A 14,106-nucleotide genomic window follows, 5' to 3' on the forward strand; every position below is an offset into this window, starting at 1 on the left:
AAAAGTTTAGATTATGCAACAATTTTGCTATTTCACTACATTACAAATGCAACATATAAACCTGTTTAAAAAGCTGCTTATGATCTTTTAAAATATTCCAAAATTAGAGACTATTTTTCAAATAAATCACAATGGAGAAAGACAGGAAAAGGGCAAGTAGGCTACTAACAAATGGTAGTTGACTAAACACGGTTGGGGTAGTGGTTAGCGCAACACCAGCGATTGGAACTGGGATTCAAATCCCATGCTTTCTGTAAGGAGTTTGTATGTTCTCCCTGTGTCTGGGTTTTCTCCAGGGACTCCGATTTCCTCCTATCGTTTGTTGTTTGTTGGGTGTAGGCCAATTGGGTGTAATTAGGTGACACGGACTTGTGGGTAGAAACGGCCTGTTATCATGTTGTATGTCTAAATTTATATTGATTTAAATACTTGTGACAACTCAGAGGTCTTGACATGAAAAAAAAATTAAAAATGGATGGTTTGCAAGGTGGTGAAACTGTGGGAATGAATGATTGATCCATGAATTCATAAATGGAACCAACTCAGTATATACATGGGGTAAATCTCAAAAATGTTAAACACATGGGCTTGGAAGCAATATTCAATTGCCGGATAAATTTAGAGAATGACCAAAGTAAAAACTTGGGAGTGGGGTGGCAAGGGACAACTACAATTTGATATTTACCAGGCTGATGTGAAATTTGGAAAACATTGATTCTTTGGCTTGGCTTCGCGAACGAAGATTTATGGAGGGGGTAAAAGTCCACGTCGGCTGCAGGCTCGTTTGTGGCTGACAAGTCCGATGCGGGACAGGCAGACACGGTTGCAGCGGCTGCAGGGGAAAAATGGTTGGTTGGGGTTGGGTGTTGGGTTTTTCCTCCTTTGCCTTTTGTCAGTGAGGTGGGCTCTGCGGTCTTCTTCAAAGGAGGTTGCTGCCCGCCAAACTGTGAGGCGCCAAGATGCACGGTTTGAGGCGATATCAGCCCACTGGCGGTGGTCAATGTGGCAGGCACCAAGAGATTTCTTTAGGCAGTCCATGTACCGATTCTTTGGTGCACCTCTGTTACGGTGGCCAGTGGAGAGCTCGCCATATAACACGATCTTGGGAAGGCGATGGTCCTCCATTCTGAAGACGTGACCCACCCAGATTAAGCATTGTCAGAATAGCCAAAACAATAGCTGAATCCAGCTATAAAGTTTGAAAAAAAAATCAAAACAACACAATAGTACTTTTGCCGGCTGTTTTTTTTTCTGGCATTTGAGAATTAGATTGCAAATATTCATTGTTCATTCACTCCGGCTTTGATGGGCATCTGTATCACAAACAAGCCAGACCAAAAGAGTTCAGCCAAAGCAGAAATTTTTTAATGATAATCCTTCAGGTAATTGACCCCAATATCTCTTTCTTTCTTTGGCTTGGCTTCGCGGATGAAGATTTATGGAGGAGTAAAGTCCACGTCAGCTGCAAGCTCGTTTGTGGCTGACAAGTCCGATGCGGGACAGGCAGACACGGTTGCAGCAGTTGCAAGGGAAAATTGGTTGGTTGGGGTTGGATGTTGGGTTTTTCCTCCTTTGTCTTTTGACAGTGAGGTGGGCTCTGTGGTCTTCTTCAAAGGAGGTTGCTGCCCGCCGAACTGTGAGGCGCCAAGATGCACGGTTTGAGGCGGTATCAGCCCACTGGCGGTGGTCAATGTGGCAGGCACCAAGAGATTTCTTTAGGCAGTCCTTGTACCTCTTCTTTGGTGCACCTCTGTCTCGGTGGCCAGTGGAGAGCTCGCCATATAACACGATCTTGGGAAGGCGATGGTCCTCCCTTCTGGAGACGTGACCTACCCAGCGCAGTTTGATCTTCAGCAGTGTGGATTCGATACTGTCGGCCTCTGCCATCTCGAGTACTTCGATGTTGGTGATGAAGTCACTCCAATGAATGTTGAGGATGGAGCAGAGACAATGCTGGTGGAAGCGTTCTAGTAGCCGTAGGTGATGCCGGTAAAGGACCCATGATTCAGAGCCAAACAGGAGTGTGGGTATGACAACGGCTCTGTATACATAGATTAAAACCACATTATTTTAACTTGAATTCATTGATGGCTATGATAGTTTGTCGTAGTTCTGTACTTGCAAAAGATCTTTTCAAATAGAGAATGACAAAAGGCAAAAACCACATCATAATTATCAATTTTCATTTCTGTGCCATTCCTGTTGTTTTCTGAAGAAAACGGAGTAATTATTGCCACAATCAAGATGGCAATAGGAAGTGTGCATAAACATGTCAAGCTAAAATTTTGACAAAGGAATCTCACCACAAATCTCCAAACTAAATAAATGTCTCATATTAAAATGGAGATCAAGTCCAATCATCCTCTGCACCTAACTTATTTTGCCCATTTTTAATTCATTTCCAAACCAGTGTCACAGTAGAGAAGTAGTTGGGAAGATGAAAAACAACCACCAAAATATAGCAAGCTATTAATGAATTAATGTTACTATTTCACTTTCCAACCCCTAAAGTCAAAATAAAAATATATCAATCAAGTTAACATTGTAAAAATATCAGTTAAGAAAATCTGCAGATGTCGCTTGCACGTTCTTTCTAGAGCAAAGAAAAAATATAACCAATGCTCAAGGCCTGAGCCCTTCATCGACTGGCACATTCGAGGCATTAAGAGATGCACTGAAGCTTGGTGCAGCCAATGCTAGGGCACTATGGGGTAAGGGGCTTAGTCAGAGAGGAAGCTATTCAAACATAGGGGGAGTAATAACAAGGTGCCACAGTGAGGGCAACAGTGTAATGAGAGAATGTATGTATGTATGATTGTACATTGATGGAAATGTATGGATATGACAATAAGGGTATGAAAAGACTAAACAGTTTTCTTTTTTGAATTTTTTTTATCATGAATAAAGTCCTATTTTCGAAAAAAAAAGTTAAGAACTTGTCTACTGTTGAAGTTGAACTATTCATTTGAGTGAAAAAGAAACTGAGCTCCAGTTCCCTTTCAAACCTCCAGATGCCATTTAGTAACAACCCCTTCCTTCTGCCAGGGAATGACAATGAAAAAAACATGAAATGTATTTGCGCAAATGTCATTTTATCCCATTGCAACAAAAAAAAACTGGATTCCATCACATCGGAGTTCAGTCACTGCTTTGCCTATTTCATCCTCGAAAGAAAAATGAATCTAATTAAGTTGCTGCACACACATAGAAAAATTCTGCACATCACACTGAGCATATTTTTGTCAAACAGATGAATTGCATCTTGCAACAAAAAAATCCATGCTTTTTACTTACTGTCCTCTTATGTTCAGGTAAACATTTACTTGGTTTTATTGCAGGAAACAAAGATTCATCAACATGGGCATGCATTGCCAGACACCTTTAAAGTAAGTTAAACAACATTATTACTTGGCAAAAACATTAACCAAATAGAAACTTGCTCTTGTAATTCAATCAAATATCAACCCAAACATTTGATTAAGTTTCCTTATTTTTCGAAATGGCATACACAAAACTTCTGACAGCTTCCATTAACAATGAAATATGTTAAATATGGATTCCTAAAAACAAGACAGGACCGGTTACATTTAATTAATCTGTTGACATTGTGACCTGGCCATTGTCGAACGACAGAAAATGCTGGAAAACAGAAATTGACCCTCAAGGGAACCCTCTCTGTAAACATATCAAAGGTAAAACAAAGTTTAAAACAGGAAACAATACTGTGGGGCGGCACAGTAAGCTTAACGGGTTAGTGCAACACCTTTGCAGCACCAGCAATTGAGTCTGGGGTTCAAGTCCTGTGCTGTTTGTAACGAGTTTGTGCCAACAGTAACAGATTCAACCTTTACAGTGCCGACAATCGGAACCAGGAATCGAGTCTCGCGCTGACTGTAAAGAGTTTGTACAGATATGTGCCACTTAACGTTCACAATACATTCTGTGAAATTGGGCATTATGCAATATGGACATTGTATGAATGCCATATTATAGACTTAGCTGTATGGGATACTGTAGTGTACCTGTAAACTTATTTGTATGTCAGGATCAGTGTGGGGACCGACAAGGGGCAGTGGGATCAGTGTGGGGACCAACAAGGGACTGTGGTGTGAGATCAAGGCAGTGGGATTAGTTGGCACTGATACAGGGCTGTGGAGAGAGAGAGAGAGCAGGACAGTCGGATCAGTTTGGGTATACAGTATATAATTTCCTATTGCCAGCGATCTTTTTTTTAAAATTTCTGTGGACTAAATAATTGTGGGACCACAGACATGTATGCAGTCGGACGTTAAGTGGCGCATACCCAATTGTGCCACATAAGAGAGGTACAAACTGCACATCATTCCTGCACAACAGCTTCAAATATATTGAGACCATTTTGAAGTTTACAAGCAAACAATAATTTACATGGCATTTTGTGGTTAAGTAGTAATGTCACAAAAATCAGCACTGGATCACACTTCTCATTTGGCAGCCATTACCAAATAAAGCACACATGCATAATAATGTCTTGTACAATGACATTAGAAAAAAATCTCCATTCACAAGGTTAAAATGGTTGATACAAAAGAAAATGATCTTATTACAGTTTGTGAAGTTAAACAAGAAAGTCTGAAGATTCTGATTGTAGTTCGGTTCAAAAGCGGAGAAACTCAGCAAGTTACACAGCGTTTCTTAGAAGCAGATATGGAGCCCTGCTGAAAATTCAAACCCAATATGCTGGTTACACATCTTTGCTGCGCAAGGAACGCTTGTTACTCTTGTACTTTTATGTATTATGAGTTTTATATCATATGACCAGCGAGTTAGCTTTAGGATGGCAACTACTATAAACAACATTAATAAAGCAAAACTGATTCAGAACAATAACCTACTTTCTTTGATTCATCTCCTCCATCTGATCTTAATGTCTCATTTCACCTGATAAGAGATATAAATTCCTTTTATTTCCCCCACTCAATTTGTTTTTTAATGTTTGTTGCGTGACTTGCTGAGTTTCTCCAACACATTTGTATATTGCACAATCCAAGCATCTGCAGACTTTCTTGTTTAAAAGCATCCTCCATCACAGTTCAGATAATGGATCCAAGACCTGAAATGTCATGCAAACTCTTTCTACTTCCACAAATGTTGCCTGACCTAGAGTGGTTCCAGTATTCTCTGTTTTCACTTCATATTTCCAGCTAGCACAGTATTTTTTTTATTTTGAGAGAGCAACACCCCACTGTCCCTACTCCACCAAGCTTTTATCCCATCAACACTGCACATTAGGCATGTGATGGAATATTAGCCTGGAGGAATGCACTGTAAGTGTACAGTTGGGCAGTGGGAATTTTTTAATATAGTGAGATACTGGCAGTTCAGGTTCAATATGTCCCCGCAGAGGTGAAAAAGGAGTGAAACACTAAAGTCAACAGACATAGATTGTAATTAAAAACACAAATGCTGGAGGAACTCAGCAGGTCTAACAGAATATCTCACAAGGATGTACAACCAACATTTCTGGTCCAAGCTCCTCTTCGAGGTGTGAGCAAAAAGCAGACAGGCACTTAAATAAAAAGAATGGAGAGAAGGAAAGAAAGGGCATAGGGAGGAGGAGAGGCAAACAGGCAAAAGGCAGTACCAGAGAATATGATGTTGATGTTAATGTTAATCTGATTGGAGGATGCCCAGACCAAATACAAGAAGTTGTTCCTCAATTTGCTGGCCCACTATTCGCAACAAGGGCAGAATTTCCCCCATCCTCACTTAACAGCCCACTATCCTCCACATCCAACATATTCTATGCCACCTACACCTCTTTCCCTCTCCACCTTGCACAGGACTCGCACCTTCTATGACTTACACATCCTCTCCTCCCTTTCCACCAATTGCCCCCTTGGCAGCTACCCCTGTGACCAGAGGAAGTCTTATATTTGCACCCACACCTCCTTCCTCACCAACATTTAGGACCCAAACAGTCCTTCCAAGTGAATCTACAGTTCACGTGAATCTACAGGGATCATCCAGTGCTCCATTTATGGTCCCCATTCCCATGCAGATATGGCTGTTCATGGTCTCATGCACTCCAGACTAACACCACCAGCAAACTTGGGGAACAACACCTCATATTCCTTCAGGGTACCCTCCAACCATTTGGCATTAACATAGACTTCTCCAGTTTCCATTAGCCTTCCCCCATCCTGTTCTCTTATCCCATCCTTATTTCTCCTTCTAGCTCTCTGTTTCTTTTCTCCCAGCTCTACATTCACAGAGCAACTCCACCCCTGATCAATTTTCACCTGTCCTCTCCTGTCATCTATCCATGACCAATCATCACCTTTTGTCAGTTGGCCCGTGCTCCTCCCCTGGCCCTTCTCCCCCAGTTATTTATCCAGGTGTCTGTCTGCTTCTTGCTTATACCTTGAAGGAAGGCTCAGGCCTGAAACAGAACATTCAGCAGATCAGCAGACTAATGATGAACTGTACAACACTAAGGCTATTAACAGAATGGTCTCCCAAAACTTCTTGTTCTCTATCAGGGAGATCTTAGACAACAGCAAGCGGGAGAGTCTGCAACAGCCAATTACAGCAGGAGTTAACAGAATCCATTTGTTCTGTTGAATCGAATAAAACTCCCAGAACTGATGGCTGCGTCATGCATGGCTCTGAAGGACTGGGTGGGCCAGGACTTGCTGGAAGCATACACCATTGTGTTCCTGGCAGGCAGCACGTCAGACTCAATGAGGAAGGATATGCACCACCACCTTCATCTTCAAACAGAAGGGGGAAGAGGAGGATATAAGGAATTGGAGACCTATATCACTGTTAAATGCTGACAAGAAAATCCTGTCCAAAAACATTGGCAATTGAGTCAAGTCTGCTCTGGGGCAAATGATCCATCCAGTCCAAACCTGCATAGTTCTGGGCAGAAAAATCTGTGACATTCTCACCCTGCTCAGAGAAATCATTGCCAATCTACAGGATATCACACACAAACAATGTATGTGCTCACCAAAATAGGCTTTGGGTAGGGTATCCGAAATTGGATTAAACTGCGGTAACACAGTCTAAATCAATGTGTGGAGTAGAGTCCAGGCAGAGTTGCCCACTCTCTCCATTCCCATTTGTGTCCTGCATAGAGCCCTTTGCTGAATCCATCAGCAAGGACGAGGTCATAGAGGAGCAATGATGCCAGGCAGTAGAGGTCCTCAGGTATATGGACAACATTACCTTCTTCTGTTTGGATACATGGTGGGTCCAAATGGATCAGCATTTGTGGCCATTAAGAGTCTGCATCAGGCACTAGGGTAAACAAGAAGAGCATGCCAATCTCTGGCAACTGGTCTGACCAGTCCAACAGAGGCGAGGAGTTGATGGACATGGTAGGCTAGTTCCCTGAGGAGACCAACCAGGTTATCTGGCAAAATGCTTCACGAACAAGCACCAGGACTTGGCTTGACTTACTACACTGGTACCCTTACTGTTTGTGAAATACATAATGGCTTAGATGTAAATACAGGAGGCATGAATGCAGGTGACATGAGGAAGGCAGTCTCAGACTAGAACAATATTGATCAGATGCAATTTAATCCAACTAAATGCAAGGTAATGAATTTGAGAACAGTGGTAAGCTCATTTAAGGGTAGGACATACAACAGTTGAACCAAGGAAGTATTCCTAACTAAAGGACGCATACAAGTCCGAAGATCCCTGAAAGTAGCACCACCCTTGAATATGATGGTGAAGGCATCAAAAAGGTTGCTCATATTCCATGCACTGTCTAATGAAGATGAGTACAGGGATGTCTTAACCTAACTTTACAAAACATTGGTTCAGGGACAATTGGAATAATGTTCATTCAAGTCGCCACACATTAGGCAGTATTTGATTGCACTGGTAAGGGTGCATAGGAGATTCACCAGGATGCTAGAAGCGTGGAAAGAAGACACACACAAGGAGATGAAGACTGATTTATTGGACTGGCAGCTCTGTTGACGATGGTAGTGACGTCACGGCAGCATCGATCTTCAACTTGGTAGCGTTCCCGCAACTGTTTCCTGCTGTGGGTGGTCACCTGGGACAAAGGTCATTGGCCCCACAGAGTCTGCACTGTCACAGCATTTATCGGCCATTTTGTGTACCGATTCGCATTCCAGTTAGCAGGCCACCACAAATGCTTAAATTATAATACACCACATAAGCTTGGTTTGTTTTCCTGGCATGCAGAAACCTGAGGGAGAGCCCAAAAGTGGTACTCAAAATTATGAGGGGAATAGACTTGGTAGGGAGTAAACAACATTTCTCCCAAGGAGGTGGCTGAGACTAGGGTAAATTGGTGGGTGGTGAAGAGCACAACAGATGAAGAAAATCTGAAGATTTTTCCTACCCTTTGGAGTACTCCATCTCCTTGCATGTCAGGAAGGTGCAACCATGATTGCACTTCCTGAGAATACCAAGGTGGGCAAGGCTACCGGCTTCCATCCTGTCAACTTTCTTCTGGAACACCATCAAAAGCGTCCTGGCCAGATGCATCACAATGTGGTACAGTTGCTGTCGAGCACTGGATCGGAAGTTCATCCATAAGACCATAAGAGTGACAAAGAGGATCACTGGAGTCTCTCCCGCCGCCCATCAACATGATCTACCAAGAACCTAATTTGAAGAGGGCATGCAAAATCATTGAGGGTGCCATCCCTGCACAAAGCCCCTTTCAGCTACTCCCATTGGGAAAGAGATACAGGACGCAGTACCACCAAGCTGAGAAACAGCTTCTTCCCACGGGCAGTGAGGGTGTTGAATGATTGAATAAACTGCTCATACTAAACCCCTGAGACGCTACTATTAAACAGTTTTTATTTACTTTAAATTTATATATATGTACAGTATATGTATCGTTTGTCTGTATGTGTGCTTTGTCTGGTTGTGTTTTTGGATGTTTTTGCACTCAAGATGGGAGAACGCTGTTTCCTCAAGTTGTACTTGTACATTCGGATGATAATAAACGAACTTGAGAACAAGTTGCCCAAGGTAGTAATGGAGAGAGGTGTGGTGAATCTGTGTCATGCTGTCAGTTTCTCACTGTGCTAGAGTAATATTCAAGCAGGCAAGCACATCTACTGTAAGCATCATACAACAGTAAAGTCTGAATGCCATGTCAATAAACATTTAAGCAGCATAAGGGAATCATGTCTCTAAGGGAATCATGTCTCTAAGGACATTGCCACTTGGAAATGCATAACTGCTCCTGATCATTACTGGATCCAAATACTGGAACACCAATCCAATGAAGCAGGGGTGGATAAACTTGCAAAACATAAGAACCACAAACGAGAAACTTCAGAGGTTTGAGAGCCAGAAGACAGGAGCAATATATTACATGCATGTTTTTACTCTTGCATGCACATTTTGATACAAAAACTTTATATAAATGTTAAGAAATACATGAATATAATGTTTATTCGCATAGCTTTTAAACTATTAATTTGTATTAGTTTCAATAGTACAAGGGACACATACCATAATTCACATGTAATAGTAAAATTTTGTGGACTAATTTTTAGGGTAAAATTTAAGGGGTCAACAATTACACCCATACCCTAACCCTTAACCCTAACCCTAACCCTAATGTGCGGACCCTAACCCTAACCCTTAACCCATACGCAAAACCCATACGACTGCATCAGCTGGGGCTTTGGGAGCACCAGACGGGAGGGCAAGAGTTAAGTGCAAGAGTTAAGTACTCAACAGCAATACAAATCTGACCACTTTGGAGTGATATTTAAAATAATATTTTTCATTGTTAATCAACAATTATATAACATCTAATTTAATGACTACTGCCCAGTAGCACCAACCTCTACTGTGATGAAATACTTCGAGAGACTGGACATGGCCAGAATTAACACTTAACTAAGCAAAGATCTGAACCCACTGCAATTCGTCTATTGTCACAATCGCTCCACAGCAGACTCAATATCGCTGGCTTGCCACTCAGCTCTGGTTCACCTCAAACAGCAATTCATACATATGGCTGCTCTTTATAGACTAGACTACAGCTTGGCCTTCAACACCATTATTCCCTGTGCTGATCAAGAATCTACAAACACTAGGCCTCTGTTCCCAACTCTGCAACTGGATCCTTAACTTTCTCATTGAAAGACCAGCAAGTAAGAATTGGAAACAATGTCTCCTCCTCACTGATCACTAACACAGGCACACCCCAGGGATGCGCACTTAGCCCACCGTTCTACTGGTTATACACCCAAAACTGTGTGGCCAGGCACAATTCCAACGCCATCCACAAGTTTGCCAATGACACCACAGTTGTCGGCAGAATCACAAACGGCAATGAGGAAGTGTACAGAAGGGAGATAGATCAGCTTGTTGAATAGCGTAATGACAACAACTTTGCGCTCAACGTCAGCAAAACCAAAGAAATTATTGTGAACTTCAGGAGGAAGTCAGGGGAACACGACCCAGTCCTCATCGATGCCTATGTAGTGGAGAGGGTCAAGAACTTGAAATTCCTGGGTGTCAACATCTCCGACATTTATGCAATCACAAAGGTTTGCCAGCGGCTATACTTTGTGAGGTGTCTGAGGAGATACGGTTATGTCACCAAAGACTCTCACAAACTTCTACAGGTGTATTGTGGAGAGCATTTCGGCTGGTTGCATCACTACCTGGTAAGAAGGCGCCAATTCCCAGGACAAGAAAAAACTCCAGAGGGTTATTAACTTGGCCTGCAACATCACAGGCACCAAACTTCACTTCATTGAGGGCATCTACATGAGGTTGTGTCTTAAAAAAGTAGCCTCTATCCTCAAAGACCCCCACCACCTAGGCCATGCCCTCTTCACTCTTCTACCATCGGGGAAAAGGTATAGGAGACTAAGGACGAGCACTCAGCGGCACAAGGACAGCTTCTTCCCTGTTGCCATCAGATTCCTGAATAATCAGTGATCCAAAGACACTGCCTTACTTTTCGTGCACTTTATTTTAAATTGCAGTCATAAAATGGTTCTAATATGAATGTTTGCCCTGTGATGCTGCCGCAAAAAACCAAATATATGACTTGTTCATGACAATAAATCCTGATTCTGATAACCCTTGTTGGTACTTCAGAGAAGTGTCCTTTTTAGACGAGGGCCTTCTTCAGCAATTAGAATCCCTTGTTCGGCAAGTGTACCGTAATGGCTGTGGCAGTTGGCCAATGTGACCGTATCCTCCATGTGTGGGACTATGTCACCAAGGCACTTCCTAGTTGACACTGGCTCTGAAACAAATATCTTTATCCCCTCCCCATCCCCCCACCCTCGGCCTATAACACTGAGGGCAGCGAACAGCACCACCATACGAACTTCCGGCAGCTGCACCATCCCCCTCCGGTTCACATGGACATTCACGACTGCGGTTGTGGCACAACCACTCCGGGGACAAGACTTCTTGTGAGCCCACTGCCAGCTGGTGGACCTTAAAGGGCAGTGTTTGGTACACACCAGGACTTTTCAAACAGTGCCCCTGGGGGAAGCCAAGATTCCTGCACCCCACCTTGACTCCGTTATTCTGTCCACCAATGCATTTGTGCAGATCCTAGCGGAGTTCCCTTTGATCGTGGTGCCAGTTTTTCTCTGCCGAACCGAAGCACAGTGTAAAGCACCACATTCTCACCAAGGGCCGCAGCTCCACGCCAGGGTGCGCCGCCTCCCTCCCCACCTAGAGAAGCGAACCCTCACCAAGCAGGTTTTTAAAAATGGAAGAGTTGAGGGCAGAAAGGCATTCCGACAGCAAATAGCATCCACCCACCTGCTGCTCTCAGTACTATGTGGTGACTATCGCCACCTAACGAGGCCACCATACCTGTCAGGTACCCTGTGCCTCACATCCAAGACTTTCAAGGGGTATGGGTATTTTTTTTTAAAAAAAGTCAACCTCATCAAGGGATATCATCAGATCCCGGTCCATCCCACTGACATCCCTAAAACAGCCATCATTACCCCTTTTGGACTCTGAATTCCTGAGAATTTTGGACTCAAAAATGCACCCCAGACCTTCCAGAAGCTGATGGGCCAGGATCTCCCATTCGTGTTCATCTATTTGGTATGTGAGTAAGTTTTTGTTCAGATGGGTGCACACCAAACACCTCTGTAACGGCTGTACGAGGGGCCATACAAAGTAGTCAGACAACAGGTTGACTTGTGTACTAGATATTGGTGATTAGGAAGCCCCTGCTACGCAGAAGTAGGCCACCGAAAGCAGTGAGCAGCACTCCGATCGCCAGTTCGGGGCGGGGCAGGGAGGTTGTGAAGAAGCCCGCAAACCAGGATGCAACCTGGTACACAAGATGGCCAACAACCTTTGGGAGCCAAACAACAAGCAACAGTGGGAATGCCGACCAATCTGTGGCCAGCGCTGATGTGACGTCACTCCTGTCGTCAGCACCGGTAAGAGAATATAAGCAGAGCTGCCAGTGCAATAAATCAGTCTTCTACTTCTTGGGCATGTTTCATTCTTTCCACACTTCACTGTAGTGCACACTACAGTCCCAAAAACCAAAAAAAAAATCACCAAGACCTTCACCTATTCTTCATTAATGCTACAGGATTAACATGCAGAATATTTAATATAATTGTTACAAACCCAAAGGACCCCAAAACCCAGCTGAAATATATATTCACCATGACAAGTAGTTATTTAAACAAAAGTTGTTTTTAATTATCTTTAAACATGAAAACAGAATCAAAATTTAACTTATCACTATTGACTTAACTACCCAACTTAATTTCCTTCTAATTCTAAGCGGACGTGTATGTAATGTGTGTGTAAATTAAAGAAAAGTTCTTTGGTTCACAGTTCAATCTCACTTCTCATTCTTCCAAGTTCACTGGTTGCAGGCAATTCTTATACTGTGCACAGAATTTAACATGTATAAAGTTCACCAGCCTTTGGTGCTTCAAAGGTAAATGTTTACCGCTCAGGAAGGTTCTTGTCGGGTTTGCAGAAAGAGATGTGTTGTTCCAGGATTTCCACAACTGGGGTACCACCGTTAATCACCTCAATGACTTGCTGATGAAACTTGTCCCATTCTCCAGATGATAACCTCTTTCTTTCAGGCTAGCACAGAGTTCCTTTCTGTTTCGCTTATTCCAAGAGAAACATCAGACAGATAGCACTTCCAGCCATCCACCACTCTCGAGCTTCTATTTCAGTTCCAACAAGCTTCTCCCGGCTGACACTGTTCAGTCTTTCCCTCTCTCTGAAATTCCAACAGCCACCCACATGCCCTTCCTTTCTCACTTGCAAAACCCCCTCCTTTTCCAGCAAACAATAGGAGTTAGTCTTCTGCTCCCATCTGTTGTTTTAGGTAAACAAATCTCTCAATGACCTCTGAGTGAGCACTTTGCAGAGAGGTTAAAAGCCTTGCAAAAAAACATCCAAAACAGACAATCTGACTCCAGTTGTTCTTCCAAGACAATAGCCTATTCATTTCATGACATTATTTCAATTAGCACCTACTTGTGAAATGTGCATAGCATTCTCCCATAGTTTCTGTCAAGTCACTGAATAAAAATGTTGACCATATAAAGCACAGAACAGACACTACTGGTCCATGCCAGAACAAATCCCCACCCTCCTATTCCCACTGACCAGCACCTGGTCCATACCCCTCCAATCTTCTCCCCTCCATGTAATTATCCAGTCTTTCTTTAAATGTAAATAATATCCCTGCTTCAACCACCTCTGCCGGAAGCTTATTCCACATCCCAACCACCCTTTGTGTGAAGAAATTTCCCCTCGTGTTCCCCTTATAATTTTCCCCTTCAATCTCAAACTATGGCCTCTGGTTTGAATATCCCCCACTCTTAATTGAAAAAGCCTATCCACATTGACTCTCTGTCCCTTTTAAAATCTTGAACACCTCCATCAAATCCCCCCTCAATCTTCTACGCTCCAGAGAAAAAAGCCCCAGGCTGCTCAACCTTTCTCTGTAACTCAAACCCTGACATCCTGTCAATATTCTCGTGAACCTTCTCTGCACTCTCCCTACTTTGTTTATATCCTTCCTATAATTTGGTGACCAAAACTGGACACAGTACTCCAAATTTGGCCTCACCAATGCTTTGT

At 43.0% G+C, this 14,106-nt stretch overlaps 1 protein-coding gene across 14 annotated transcripts in view; it reads right to left on the reverse strand.

Annotated features, from left to right (window-relative positions):
- mcph1 (microcephalin 1) overlaps nucleotides 1-14,106 on the reverse strand; it is a 334,689-nt gene that overhangs the window by 283,174 nt on the left and 37,409 nt on the right. For 13 of the 14 annotated variants that reach the window (XM_069885232.1, XM_069885228.1, XM_069885226.1 and 10 more), the window contains exon 5: nucleotides 3,295-3,379. In XM_069885232.1, coding sequence (XP_069741333.1) covers nucleotides 3,295-3,379 — 85 coding nt within the window. Of the gene's footprint in view, nucleotides 1-685; nucleotides 888-3,294; nucleotides 3,380-14,106 lie in introns of those variants that run through there. The other variant, XM_069885239.1, reaches the window with a different exon arrangement.

This window comes from Narcine bancroftii, chromosome 6 (assembly GCF_036971445.1).
Source record: "Narcine bancroftii isolate sNarBan1 chromosome 6, sNarBan1.hap1, whole genome shotgun sequence".
NCBI classification, from domain to species: Eukaryota; Metazoa; Chordata; class Chondrichthyes; order Torpediniformes; family Narcinidae; genus Narcine; species Narcine bancroftii.